The sequence below is a fragment of the Mesitornis unicolor genome, unplaced genomic scaffold, assembly GCF_000695765.1.
Source record: "Mesitornis unicolor isolate BGI_N332 unplaced genomic scaffold, ASM69576v1 scaffold1381, whole genome shotgun sequence".
NCBI classification, from domain to species: Eukaryota; Metazoa; Chordata; class Aves; order Mesitornithiformes; family Mesitornithidae; genus Mesitornis; species Mesitornis unicolor.
The window spans coordinates 1-15,198 of NW_010165575.1; the positions used below are offsets into that span (position 1 = coordinate 1).

The 15,198-nt window shown below is 37.6% G+C and overlaps 1 protein-coding gene across 2 annotated transcripts in view; it reads left to right on the plus strand.

Moving 5' to 3' along the window:
* Window positions 1-2: 2 nt before the first annotated feature.
* The window catches only part of COG2 (component of oligomeric golgi complex 2), a 29,156-nt gene continuing 13,960 nt past the window's right edge, over window positions 3-15,198 (plus strand). For both annotated transcript variants that reach the window (XM_010194657.1, XM_010194658.1), the window contains exons 1-10: window positions 3-59; window positions 1,044-1,205; window positions 1,994-2,059; window positions 3,012-3,092; window positions 3,690-3,793; window positions 5,103-5,211; window positions 6,967-7,146; window positions 9,343-9,467; window positions 10,683-10,809; window positions 13,061-13,200. In XM_010194657.1, coding sequence (XP_010192959.1) covers window positions 3-59; window positions 1,044-1,205; window positions 1,994-2,059; window positions 3,012-3,092; window positions 3,690-3,793; window positions 5,103-5,211; window positions 6,967-7,146; window positions 9,343-9,467; window positions 10,683-10,809; window positions 13,061-13,200 — 1,151 coding nt within the window. The remainder of the gene's footprint in view (window positions 60-1,043; window positions 1,206-1,993; window positions 2,060-3,011; window positions 3,093-3,689; window positions 3,794-5,102; window positions 5,212-6,966; window positions 7,147-9,342; window positions 9,468-10,682; window positions 10,810-13,060; window positions 13,201-15,198) is intronic.

The window sequence follows — 15,198 nt, forward strand, 5'->3', positions numbered from 1 at the left end:
AGATGAACCTGCCGCGGGGCCCCGAGAACCTGTGTTTTGACAAGGACGAGTTCATGAAGGTGGGCGAGGGCTGCAGAAGGGCGCTGTGATGCCGGGGTGCCCCGGGGGTGGTCGCCTGAGATGTGGGGTGGCTGGTTCCCAGGGGAGTGAAAGGGCCCGCAGCCTTGGTCGGGATCGTTCAGCTGCGCTAGGGCTCTTTTCCCGGGGTGAGGCCCCCGGAGAAGCCGTGAGTGTGTCGCTGAAAGGGGATCTGGGCGGTCGGCAAGGCCAGGCGGCTTGCGCCGAGGGCTTGGTTGTGTTCGAGCAGGGTTTGCGTCTGAGGCTGAAATGGAGCCCGAGCGGCGGAGCAGAGGGGGCTGCCTGATGAGAGAGCCGCGGCTTTGCAGCCGGGTGATCCGAGTGGCTCTGGGTCGGCCCGGGGGCTGCAGCTCACCTCCTAGGGCAGGCCATACCTCCTCCAAATCAAACTCTGCGTGCTTTGAAGCCAAGTTGCGGATAGACATAACCAGTTCTCAGGCCTTGTTACTTGGAGAGTGTAAAGCAGTTCTTAATACTCTATTTCGACTTTTGTTTGGGTTTTTTGCTTAAGCGTATGCAGGGAATACACAACCCTGTATTTTGGATGCAGCTCACCTCCTAGGGCAGGCCATACCTCCTCCAAATCAAACTCTGCGTGCTTTGAAGCCAAGTTGCGGATAGACATAACCAGTTCTCAGGCCTTGTTACTTGGAGAGTGTAAAGCAGTTCTTAATACTCTATTTCGACTTTTGTTTGGGTTTTTTGCTTAAGCGTATGCAGGGAATACACAACCCTGTATTTTGGAGAGCTAGTCTGACCCAAAAACATTGCGTGCTTTTGAGATTAAAGGCCAAGATTTTGGAAGTCTGGAAACTGCTCCTTTAGGTAGCCTGTTTGCTCCCCAGTACTTCAGTTTGGTCAGATCACTGGCATATGAAATTAATTATTTTGGAGATAGGGTGGGGTGTGTTCTTGGTTTGAACTTTTTATTTACATTCTCCTCTCTTTTCCTGTTTTATTTTCAGCCGGATTTTGATGTTGATCACTTTGTATCAGACTGCAGGAAACGCGTGCAGTTGGAAGAGCTCAGAGAAGATCTAGAGCTCTATTACAAACTCCTTAAAACTGCCATGGTAGAACTCATAAATAAGGACTATGCAGATTTTGTTAATCTCTCAACAAATCTAGTAAGTCTTATTAAGTTGTACTTTGTAATTCAGACCTAACATGTCTTAACATGATTTTTATTATTCCATATGAAAAGTATGTGGCATCTATTTTAGCATTTTTACATTTAACACATCTTAAACTGTGACCCCTTCCACTGAGAGCAACTGAAAGAACATTAGAGTACAGCTACCGTACAGAATTGCTGTTGGCCCATAATAAATGTTTTAGATACATGCTTTTAGTCTTATAAAAAAATAAATTAATAGGAAGTTAGACTCAAGGCAAACTTCTTTTAAACTGTTGGTACTTGTAAAATGGAAGGAAATAAATCATTAAAATTTAATAGCAAAGATAAAACAAGGCTGTTCTGAGGGATTCTTTTAGGAATCCTTAAATTTTCTATACAGTCAATATATCTTAAAAAAACCAAACCCACTTGACCAAGAATTTTAATAATTTTCATATTAAAATGTCTTGTCCCCTATGTATCCTTTTCTTTTACTCCATTTCATCCAAGTTCCAATTATATAGGTTCAAAGACTGAGATTTAATATTTCTATTGGAAGAAAAATTTCCATAGGTTGAAGTTTTCATTCATTTTTGTCTTTGTGTGACAAGCAGTCTGGTATCTTTAACCTTGTACTTCAGGTAATATATTTTTGCATTGCACTTAAAACTGGAGTCTGGAAAGGAGGTGTCATTTCTCAGTTCTCTTTCAGTATCTGTAAAATGATAGACTTTGTAAGTAGTTCACATACAAACTTATAAAAAGTAGTCATAAATGTTTTTATGCTGATTTCTTTAGGTTGGCATGGACAAGGCCCTTAATCAGCTTTCAGTACCCTTGGGACAGTTAAGGGAAGAAGTTATGGTATGCTCAAAACAGTCCTATACACAGCTTGGTAAAACTCAGCTCGCTTTCGTATGATATATAGAATGTCTGTATTCATGTTAATTATTATTGTAATAAACTTCTCTGAAAACTGACTTCTTGGAGCAGTAGTGCGAGAGGTGATGTGTTTTCAAGCAGTTGTAGCAGTAAATTTATGTTTTTATAGTTCCTTTTAAAGAAGAGAGAAATTATTTCTTAAGTGTTATAAATGAATGCCTCTTGCAAGACAAGTATAGGGTGAAATATTGAAACTGTTTTAATGTTTAAGTAACTTAAAGATGGTAGTAAATAAGATGCAACACAGACCCACTGTTGTCCAGTCCTGTGGCTTAACCATAAAAGATCACTATTTTGAAGGTCAGTCTTATTCTGGCTCTTCCACAGTGACTTAATTTAGTATTTTTTATTTTTATTCTTTATTTAGTATTTATTTCGTACTTTTATTTAGTGAAAGGCAATTTTTGTTCATCTTGGCAGCTGGTTTAAAGGGATGTTTTCTGTATTAATGTACCTTCAAAATATCTTAGCCCTGATGTCCAAAACAGAAAATAGGTTCACAGTTAGCACAGAAAAATATTTATTTCATGAAAAATGCTACTTAAATCTGATTCATAACTTCAGTTTCAAGACATAACATCGTATTGATTTTTATTGCTTCTTTCTGAGTGAAAAGTAGTTTTTCGCTGTAAGGTACTAAAAGAACACTTATGGCAGAAATAATGGTACTTGTGGCAGTACTTTAGGAGCAGGTTACGCTTTCAGTTATTTAGTCTTATTTCTGGCTTGGTTTTTTTTTTCACTTAGAGGACAGTTGATGTACTGTACCTTTTATTTGTCCTATAGTCTTACTAATCTGTCTCCTGTTTTAAGTTTAGATTTTTGAATTGAGGTTTTTTAAACGAACTTTCCATACTATCTTTCTCTCTCACAGAGTCTTAAGTCATGTGTCAGTGAAGGAATTCAGGCAGTAGATGACCGAATGACTAAACAGGAAGATATTAGAAGAAAAAAGGTACAACGGTCGAATGATTACCTTGAAAAGATCCTCATGAGGGCAAATTTTATTTTTGCCATTAACCTAGAGAAAATGAAATTTAAAAAGTTTTAGGCTGTCTAGATGCACATTGTGCAGGATTTTACACTTGTGAAAATTGCAATTGAAGTTTTGGTTGACAGACTTAATTTTTACAGTGTCAGGTTGATCATAAATATTTTACTTTGTGAAAAAACATCAATTGCTGGCTTTTTAAAATTACAGTTACTCATGTTTCTGCTTGTAGTAGTATATAAACTTGTTTATTATGAGTGTAATTGAAATACCGTTTAATTTTTATATGGGGGGAGGAAGTAACATTTGTCTTGGTGCTCAGCTTGGTAAAGATCAGGGCTAAGAACAGCTGTTCTGCATCTGTGATGAACATTGTAGGTTTTGTGGACTTTCGTGAGCAATACTTCAATGGAGACATGACTCAAGTATTAAGATGGAGGGACAGAACTTAACACTGAAAAAAAAAAAAGAACGAAAAAATAATTTAAAATATCCTCAGGGTTGTTAGGTAATATAAATTAGGATTGGAGTCAGATATGAAAAATCTTTCTTTAATTACAGATGTGTGTCCTGAGACTTATTCATGTTATTCAGTCTGTTGAGAAAATTGAGAAGATTCTGCATTCCCAAGGCACTAAAGAATTGTCCTCGTTAGAGGGAAACAGGTAAAAAATGTAGATGTTTGGTTTTGTTTGTCATGGATAGGACTAACTTTATTTCATGGTATCGATGCAGATGAATTTACAAATATTAGGATGTATCTTCAGGAATATAACTGCTGGAATAATAGACTATTATTTTAGTATTTTCTCAGGTTTATAGTCATCTGCAAACTGGTCCTTCACAGAACATGTAACTCGGCCTCCAAAGTTCAACTACAGCTCACAGCTTTCAGTAAATGAGTGCTTTTTCAAGTTTGCACGCAGGTTTTTTTTCCTTGAAAGTCACTACTCCTATCATGTCTGAAATACTCTTTACAGTACAGTTTATTTCAATATCATTTGCAAGTAAAATGGGAAATAACTTTTCTTGTTTTCCTTGCATATGTATAACTGAAAGGACTGCTGTACAAATTGTCTGATGCAAGCAAGCCACACATGTCATACTTCTGGTAGAAGGGAAGTTCATTACAAAATCAAGTCAAGGTCCCCAGGTTTTGTTTTTTTACAACTTCATGGAAAGTGTCTTCTCCCTCTGCCTTTTCTGAGGGATGAAAGATGCCTGTCAGATAGTTTTGGAACCAATATACCACCCGTGGGCTTGAAATAATTGACTAGAATAAAAGTGCAAATTATGCTGGAAGAAAAAGACAATTTCATGAACCTGTTTGCGTGTGAGACTGTTTCTTCAGTTTAATGCACTGGATCATATGGTAGTGAGTTGGGGGAGGTAGACAGATGAATAGGTTGATACCTAGAGGGACAAATTGTACACAAATGTTTTCAGTCAGGGTAAGGCTGTTGACAGAACCAAGTTTTGAAGCAAGATTGTGCTTGAGTGGCTGAAAACTTGGATAATTATTTGAACTGTATAGACCTGAGAAGGGTAGGACTTGTTTCTGTAGAGAGAGCTGTCATTAGGTGTACCATATGACAGAAAAGGAAAATAAGAAACAAATCCGGATGGTGAAGAGCACTTACTACAGCATGAGCTGTGAAGCTGCCTTTTCATGCGACAGTAAGTAGCACTACCGTATAGAAAACACTGCTTCATACAGCTGAGGCAGCTTCTGATGTTCCTCTCAGCTTCTGCTTCACTCTCATCATATCTTAGTAGCTGCAGAACAACTCTACTCATGTAGTCTGTTCTGGATTATTACTGCGTGATTGGAATAGTGGTACCTATCAGAATTCCAAATATTTAGATTAAACTATAAAAACTGAGGGAGAGCATTATCTATCTGCTGCAGGTGAAAGTGAGTTGATTTGAAAGGATCTAACTGTGTATTCTCATTTTGTATCATCTCTCTTCTAGCCCACTTTTAACTGGACAGGTTTTAGAGAGAATTGCCACAGAATTTAATCAACTACAATTTCATGCAGTTCAAAGCAAAGGAATGCCACTTTTGGACAAAGTGAGACCAGTAAGTATTGCACCATAGCCAGCTTAACATTTGTAGGATCAAGCAAAACTAATATAATTGGAAAACAGATTGTTTTATTGAATTAATTTATGAGTTTCAAGAGGTCATTTTTATAAGTTGACTATAAGTATTGCTGCTTCTGAGGATTTATGCTTTGTTTGCTAACTTCTTTAGGACAAATTACTTAGAATGAGAGCATGAAATACGACAGACATTTTTGTCAGCCTAATGTGTCTTGCAGTTTGTCTGCTTGCTGATATTGAGGCCTAGTTCTAGAGATTTATGCTGGTTTTGCTAGCTGCAGTGTACAAACCAGAATATAAATGGAATAGGCCTACAGAGTGGCTGCCTTAAATATATTCAACTTTGTCTTTTGGTGAAGTTTGTCACCTAACTCTGTTCAGGCTGGTAGGCTGATCTCCCTCATATACTGTTTGTAGTAACTGTCTACTGTAAAAGATGAATCGACAGATTTTTGGTTTTTGTTCTGTCTATTCATTGGAAATAGGGAACAAATGAAGACTGGTACTTAAGGTAGATAGTATGAATAATGTGAATATGGAGATGGGATAATGCTTTAAGCTGATTAGCGTGGAGCTGACATTCTTGATGGCTTTCAAGCTAGCAAGGTAGTTCATAGTTCCAGTTTTCCACTATGTATGTATGTCTGTTTGCAATATAGACATATTTTAGCTCGAGACTTCTGTGGTCCAATGTTGATTCATGGGCAGTTTACAAGACTGAGTTACCAAACATGGGTAACAACAGAAGTGTGAGCAACAGGGTGGTTTTTATGGTGGGAGAACCTTTGCTGCTTTGTCTTCTGGCTTCCTTAGTGATGCTTGCCAGGGCTTCTGCCCTGTCCCTGTTGCTAAGGTTCATCAGATCATAGTTTTCGTGACTTTTCAGCAATTGAGTTACAGGCTTCGCATGTTCAGAACAAATTCTGTGGCTATTTAAACAGTAATTTTAGGATTAATGGATACAATATAGCATACAGAGGAAAAAAAACCAAAACCCCATTAAATTGGTAGTTCAGCTGCAGTTAAAGTAATGTGTGTTGCTGAACTTGCTTCAAATGCAGAAGTGTAAGGAACCATCTTGGGTCAGAAGTATATCTGCAGGTAGTGTAGCAGTGAATTGGATCTAGTGAAAGAGATGTTGTAGAAGATGAGGAAAAATGGTTAGCAAATGGGAGAATATATGTTGACTGAAGCAGCTGTTTGACAGAGGCCAGAAGGAATCTAATGTCATGTCTTTTTAAATCTTTCTTTGCTTTTTCTCCAGTGTCACTCTGTCTTTGGTTTGCAGTAATTTGACAAGTAGTGCTAGAAACACGCTATCGTTTTGGGTTTTGACAGTGAGGGGTAAATGCCATAGTTGTTATCCCTGGTGACTTACTGTGAATCTTTGGTGTGTTATCACACATAGAGGTTGGACTAGATGATCCTTGTGGTCCCTTCCAACCTGGTATTCTATTCTAGTTGAGCAAGGAACAATTATTGACCTATTTCTTCAGGATAAAGGAAAATAATTGTTTTTTAACCTTATTACAGTAAATATTGCGTTAAATAGCATTAGTAACCCATTAAGCTTGTGTTAATGTTCATTTAATGCTGACAGTTATCAAAACTTGTGTACCTTTCAAATGAAAATGGGAAGCTGAATTAGCTATTTCTGGAAGAATTCACTTCAGCAGTGATGGCAAGGCATTGCTTTTGGGTTTTGATTACTGTGATTTGTTTTTCTTCATAGCGTATAGCTGGAATAACAGCTATGTTGCAGCAGTCTCTGGAGGGGCTGCTCTTGGAAGGCCTTCAAACTTCAAACGTTGACATAATACGTCACTGTCTTCGCACTTACGCAACAATTGACAAAACACGAGATGCAGAGGCATTAGTTGGTCAAGTGCTTGTAAAACCTTACATAGATGAGGTAAGATAAAATAAAAAATGCTGGGAAAATTAATTGATTTGCAAATGTGCTTATTTTTCCTGTTAACCTCCAGCTTTCATTTGCAGCTTCAAAAGGCCTTTGTGGAGAGAGCAGAACTGAGCGCCAACCCAGTGTTAGTTTTGTTTGTTGTTGCTATTTAGGAAAAAAGGATGGAGAAACTATCTGCCGGTCACCAATTTCAGGTTGTGTCCAGTTTGGATTCTTTTTTTACCTACATTTTTCTTAGGGTGAGGAATCCAAAAACCAGACCTTAAACCAATCATATGACTGGAGTAAAATCCAATTTATTCTGGAACAGGGTGCATCTGTGGGAATTGGATCAGATCTGGGGTTTGCATTTGTCCATGGCTGGCTCAGTAGCAGGCAAATGCAGCAAAAATAGTTCTTCCTGCAGTGTCCTTTTCTTCCCATTGTATGAAGAAGCAGTTTCTGTAGTTCCCAGCTGTACCAGGACATTAGCAGGAGCAGGAACAAGCGATTGTTTGGGAAGCATTTGCTGTTTGGTAGGAAAAAAAGTGTCAGATGACCAGTTTCTCAATGAATGTGAAACTGATTTTAGTAGGCCATCAGTTTACAGTAACAAGTTGGACCAATCACAAAGTGCTGATTGAATTTTCTGAAATCGGGGCGCTTTCTGCTAATTCTCTTGACTGCAGCTTTTGCTGCTACTTGTAAAATGGTTCCTCACCTTTTGTAGCAGCTTGTTCTTACCACTTCTTCTAGACTGAACATTGGTGACTAGTCTACACAGCTCGCTGCTTTTTTTTTTTTTTTGTTGTGGTTGATGATAATGTAATTCCTCCAAAACAAAGCTCAGACTGTAACTTGCCACAATGACAGTCAGCATACCAGTCAGCTGTGCTCAGGTTTTTTTGTGTCAGCACACCGCAGCTGCCACTAAACACATATTTAAGGACTTGCAATTATATTACAGTAACTCTAGTTTCAAGCTTCAAGTAAAAATATAAAAATTAATTTTCAGATATTTGATAGTCTGCTGTGTTTGAAATTACTTGATAAAACAGGTTTGTTATGTTTTTAATGAATTCCTTGAAGTGATGTTGCTATAATACCAAGACTATTTCTGACTTTTCATCAGTGTGTTGGAAATTACGTCCAGGTCAGGCAGTGATTCCATATCATTTCAGAGAATAACTGTTCTCTACTGAGATCTGAATAAGTGCCCTTTTACAGTATAATTGCTACTGCTAACTGCCTTGTTGCAGGAAGTTTCCCTGGCTTTCGCTAGATTGTCAGAGTATTTAATAAATGCATTAAATTCACTGTCCTTAAAGAATAAGTTAAACTGAGCTGGCACCAGGGCTATAAAGTTGTTCTAAAACTAGCATTATGAATCTTTCAGCAGTGCTAATTCTCCTGCTCCTGTGGGGAGTTAAAACTGCACAGTGCAAGAGCTGCCTTGGCGATAGCAAATATACACTTGCTTGGATTTGTGCATGTTAATAGACGGCAGCATAGATCTTCCCCTCATCGTTACCTCTGTAATACATAGCACCTTTCAGTGGCTTTGAGTCCCAAATTATGCTACTGCTGTATCTTTCCCTTTGCTGTCAAGATTCTCTTTTACTGCCGTTACTCTTTAAATTGAGATATTTAATAACATTCTCTTTGCGCAGAAAACAGTGAGAGGCATGTTATGATGCCTCTTTTTCTGCTTTCAGGATATTTAAATTTGCTCTCTACCAGTATTTTACAAACAATGAGACAGCTTCTAGGGTTTACATTTTTATTAAGACCCATAAAAGTAATGTGAAGATATATTCAGTATTTTTAGAAACAGTTTCTGTAGGCAATAATACAGTAACTTTTTCTTATACTGATGTGCCTTTCTGAATAAAAATGTGGAAGTGACCTTCAGGTGCTTCAGGGGACAGTGATGTATGATGGAGAGCCAGACATGGTGGCTAACATTTAAAAGCAAGGAGCTCATTCCTGGTCTTGAGGCCAGTCTTGCCAGTTAGAGTGCTGCATTAAAGGAAGTAATAATTCAAGCTGGCAAGTTGTACTTGGAAACTCTAAGATAGAAGGTAGTATACTGACTATCCCTATATTTGGGGTTATAGTGTTAGGAGTTTTGAGTGAGTAACCTGTGTCTTGTATTACAGTATTTCATATTCACACTTCTGACATTTAACACTGATCTCTTCCTGGCAGGTGATAGTGGAGCAGTACATTCAATCTCATCCTAGTGGCCTTCAGACCATGTACAATAAACTACTGGAGTTTGTTCCTCATCACTGCCGTCTCTTGCGTGAAGTAACAGGGGGAGCTATTTCGAGGTTAGTATCTTGGGATTTCTTTTGCTTGTGCTAAAGCTACAGCAACTATCATATACTTTTGAAATGTTCTGCATAATTGGCTTCCATGGACAAACATCTTATCTGGCCTTTCCTGAGGATTCATAGTCAAGTTTGATTTCTCTCTTGTGTCTGTGCTTTCCAAAACAAAATAACGAACAGACTTTCTTAGTGCTGCATCACAGACCTTCAGAAGGGGGAAAAAGAAGCACTATTGTACACTTCATTGAAGGAGAAGGGCAAAACTATTAAAAAATGTAAGTTCAAAAGTTATCGGGTTGTTAGTATACATCAGAAAAGTGGAGGTGATTCCCAGAGGTTTGAGTGATTTACTGCAGGTACTGGAACTACAGGTTTAATTGATTTGTGAGTGCTTCCACTGTCTTCTCCAAAAGTGCTTAATTCCTTATGCAATTAAATTGCCCGTTTTGAAGTTTAAATAATTCAGCTCTACTGAATTGTATCCATTTATTCATCGGTTTGCAGGCTGGTTAATATTGTAGGCTGCAGTAATTAGCAGAACTATGGATGTAGCCCCTAGGGACTGCAGAATTACTTTTCTAATTAGTCATCCATTGCTGAGCTTTTTATGACTCCTAAGTTTTGCTAACATTTCAGTTCTTTTAATCCCTCAGCAAGTTTTAATCTTTCTTCTTAATACTGGAATGTTTCTGCTTTTGTCCTGTGGTGTACTGAGCTGGAATTAAATGCTTGTATCTCTTCTCTCAATTTATAAATTTCCATAATCAAGGTAGCTTTTAATCTTTTGCTTCGAAGCGCGCAATATCATGTACAAATACAGGTTGGAACAATTATGAAAAAGTTCTGCTGCTTTCTATTGCATTAGTCGCATTACTCCTACTCGGTACCTCTTTGAAGTTTGCAGCTGTTAAAGCTTGAAATACGCAAGTAAGAATAGGAGTTCTCAGCTGAAATGTACTCATTCTCCAGAAGACACTTGCAAAATATATAACTGATAACGTTTTAAAACACTTTGAGAGTTATAAGAAAACCCTTGCATTTTATGAGACTGTGAGATCAGATATGAAACCTGGAAGGAAGAGAGAATTGGCATACCTACGTAAAAAAATTAATTGTGTTTTGTCTAATACAGTGCATGTCTTTTTAGTTATCCCTACATCCAGTAGAAGCCTGGTGGTAAAATATAACCATGGAATAATTGCAATTTTATTTCAGTGAAAAAGCAGATATTGTTCCTGGATATGATTTCTTGGTGAATTCAGTGTGGCCAGAAATAGTACACGGTTTAGAAGAGAAATTGCCATCACTATTTAACCCTGGAAACCCAGATGTGTTTCATGAGGTAATTAATTTTAATTTTTCCATTTGTGATTCCTGTGACAGAATTGAGCGAGTCATGTTCTCTAGCTGTTTTCCCTGCTGCTTTTGTGTAAATTGGTGTTACTGCATGGCTTGGAAGAGGAGGTTATCTCAAATAATTTGATTTAATTTTCATAGTAATTAATTGTCCCCTGAAGTTTGTCAGGAAAACTCATACAGAAGTGATTTGAAGCCTCTTAGTCATGTGAACTTGGGCTTAATATTTGTTTTAGGAGTAGATGTTCTTCCTAGCTTGTAGAATTGCAACATTAATGAAGGCAAGAATAGACAATTCCAGTGTTCACCCAGGACCAGGACTTGTGTATAGGAAGGGCTGTCATGTTAATTAAATACCTGGGCTCCAACTTGCCTTACACTATATCAAGGTTAAAAAAATTCTTTGTTTCACTTGCTTGTTCTAGCTTTTGCTCTTTCTCAGCACCACAGATTATGTTTAGATTATGAGTAGAAACACAAGTTAACTAAAAGAAATAAAAATACTTGGAGGCAGTGTGATAAGGTTTAGAACATAAAAGAAGTGTTTCTCTGGTGTCGCAACCAATTATGAAGCAAGTTTGTGTTATAAAATTATTGAAGTACTTGTCACTCTTGAAGTTTTGTCATTGGCAGTGCTGCTCTGCCTCTAAAAGATCATCTTTTACTAATGCTGAAACAGATTTCTTGGCTTAGTATGGAGATTGGCTCTGGCAGTATTTTTATTAGTATGTCACAAGTAGAAAATACGAGCTTGAAGTTGAAATGCCAAGTGTAAAAATGCTGTTATGTCTACCTGATGACTAATAGGAGTAGTTCTGAATTCAGCAATGCAACACAGATTTTAGACAGTAATCTTCTAGCTCTGTTTTCTAGTTTGACAGAAGTGCTGAGAAGTCTTTTTCTTCAGGTTTGTTTGCATATGTGTGTATGTATAGGTGTTAATGCTGACAAGTTGGAATGTACAGTGTTAGCTCTTAGGAGGTTTTTAGATGTAGAGGCTGGGGAATGGAAAAACTTTTTAAAAATCCTGTGAAAATCAGACTGGCAGTACTAAGTGTGTATGTTAAAATAACTACTTGTGCAGAGTTTTGGGGTTTTAAAAATATTTCAGGTTGTCGTGCCTGTATTTCTGAGTCAGATTTGCAGATTTACAGGTATTTGAGAAGAATACTTCTTTTATCCTTAAGCATTCATTTGGGACTAGTAAGTTTAGATTCCTATGTTTGAAAATTGCATTTTGTTTCCTACTTTAGCTTCTCTTAAATGATTTTGTGGAGTCCACAGTTCAATTCTAGAAGCTGAAGTGGGAACCAGTCTTGCAGTTAGTTCTGTCTCTTGGATATAGTGTTACTGATACCTGGATAAATGTCTCTTGTGTTGTCTTCTATTTTGAAAGTGATAGGTCTTTTTCAGAATGTTTGGTTTATATTTCTGATGAATACTTAAAGTAGCAGAGTCTGTTTTGAGTGAAATATTTATATATGTATTATATTTTTGTATTCTGTTAAATATATTTATCTTGCTTCTGGTTTTTGCTCAGATGTTTGGCATTCTGCTTTTGGGTATGATTTATTATTTCATTTATTTTCAGAGTGTTAATAAGTTACTGCTGAGAGTAAGCCCAAAGTGCATTTGAGGATTAATGTAATTTTTCTTTGCTTGCATCTGACTTAATACTATTTGTAAACATCTTATTAGAAACAGGCATCTGGATAAAGTTAGTTTATCTAAAATTGTTTAAAGTTCTTCTGCAAATATTTAGTGTTTGCGAAACACTTTTAGGGAAACAGTTCTAGAAATCCTTATGATACAGGTCCTGTATGACAGAAAACATCTCATGCTTTCATTCTCATGTGTGTTTGGTTTTGTGTACTTCTTGGTTTTGATCTGGATTATTTCTGTTTGTTGTTTCCCTTTATGTCCTGCGACTGACTGTGTTCTTAGTACTGTGCAGCACTGTTTTTCTTCCTACTGATGCATCTTTCTGGTCAGTTCTGCTTGTTCAGGTTACTTGGACATTTTTTTGCTTTTTAGAAATGTCCTGCACTACCTTTTCTTATGGGATAACACCTGTGAGTGACTTGGTTTTGGTTTTGCCGCAATCCAGAATTTTAGCTTTGTGTGATTAGGTAATAGGGCAGCGTCAGCCCATTCAGAACGTGGAGCTTAACTGTGGTGTGATACTGGAGTTTGCTGGGGCACTGAGTGTGATCAGAATGCTCATTCTCTTTCTGCAGAAGTACACTACTAGCATGGATTTTGTGCAGAAATTTGAACGCCAGTGTGGCTCCCAGGCCAGCGTGAAACGGTTGAGATCTCATCCTTCCTACCACAGCTTTAACAACAAGTGGAATTTGCCTGTATATTTTCAGATAAGGTTGGGATGCATTTTTTTGTTCATTCTTTCGAAAGTGGTGTTCAGTCACCGCAAGATGATCTGTGTTAGGGTCAGATCTTGTCATTGTTCAGAGTTTCACTTGTCAGCAAATCACAGTAGAAGTCAAACTAAGGATTTAACTACTAAGTCAAGTAACTTTTATATATCTTTCAACAATTTAGCAAAATCACAGCTAGTTACTCTTCAGTATGTGTTGTGGTGGTGTTTGATAAGCTACTCATAAGACTTTCAGGAACAGATTTACATAAGTCTTGAAATCTTGTTTCAAATTCTTTTTCTCCAGTGTTTGTGGAACTAAGCAATATGTTGAAGAATGCTGTTTGTCTAAATCTAGAGCAGTGCTTACTGTGAGGGAAGAAGTCTTTCTTCTTAGAAGTATAGAATTAAAGAACTTGACAACTTGTAGCTTTTCCAGATCTAGCCGTGTTTCTGACAACATTTTTGTTTCACAGGATGTACTCTGTGAAGTGCTGAGTCTTGTAGTGTTACCTTCCCAAAGGTTGCCCTACTTTTCCCTTTTCCTGAAGAGCCAAGTCATAAGTTTTAGCTTACTTTTTCAGCAGGTCTGATGTAATTGTAGTATTAACCTTTTTAAGATCTTGCAGGTAGAAGACAGAGATCCAATAAGGCACCGTTTTAATTCTAGTAGTGCTAGAATTTTAATGAAGGGAACAAAATGGAATATAAACCCAAATTTTTAGAAAGTGTAGTCTACACATCTGATTTTAGGGCTGGATAGAAAGCCTCTAGACAAGGAAGAGGTCTGCTATGACCTAAGTGGGCTCTGTGTATTCTCTCTTGGTCCAAAACTTCCTGAGAGTCTCTGGGGGTAGAATTTCCAAAAAAGAGGGGGGAGAAATTGATGTTTATTTTTAACCTGGATCACTTTAGTGCCCTTTTTTATTGCATGATTCTGTAACTGGCAATAACAACACAACCGTAGCCACATTTATACAGTTTCTTTAATTCAAGATAAAACTACATTGCTATTGACAAATTCCACTCAGGAATCTTAGGAGTGCTGGAGCTAATATAAGTGACAACAGCATGGGGCTGGGACTGGGGTCTTAACATTTTGGTGGTTCACTACGTTTTGTAAATGCCTCTGATGTCCTGGTTGGTTTTTTTCCCTTGCACAGCTGTTCCTGCAGCTGTGTAGTGAACCTACACAAGGATCTGTTACCCTGAGCAAAAAAAACCCCAAGTCTGACTCTCAGCTCCAGTCAGTTTCTCCAAACCGCTTTACTGTACAAATATTCATGCTGGCCCAAGGAAAAGGGCAGGAGTACCCACTGCAGTGGCAGTGCTGAGTGCACAGACTAAAAGTGCCCATTAAAGCTTTTAACAGATGTGTATCGTTAACAGGTCTGTGAGTCTGCCCCTTTTGTTTGAAAGTGCAGCTTTTCTAATATGTGACCACTTGATAAAACTTTGATACTCCTGCTCGTAAAATGGACGTGAAGCTTCAGTGTATTCTTTCTGTTCAAAAACGTTCTTTTCCCTGTTAGGTATTTTGAGGTCTGACTGATTAAAAAAACTTTCTAGAAGATCATTTTCCTTTAATCCAGGGTTGTGGTAAATCTGAATAGTGCACTATTTTAATAAATGGTTGGATAACAGCAGCTGGTTCATCTTTCACCATATTGTTCCTATATGTTGGAACAATCTGATAACTTTTGTAAGTGCCCATGAATTCTTTAGCGCACAACTGTGAAAATAATGCAAAATACTAATTATATTTATCGGGGAAGCATTTTCTTTTATGTATGTTACTATCCTTAGGAATTTTTATTGGAGTATTATCTCGCACTACAGCATTTATAGTTCAGATTGCCGGATTTTTTTCTTTTTTCAATTACAGAAATTGCCCAGAAGAATCAGCCTTCACTAAAGCCTTTACAAATGGCCCTTTCAGGAGCAGATGGATTTACTGGCATTTTTTCTGTAGCAGTGCTGGCACAAACAGTCCCAGTAGCT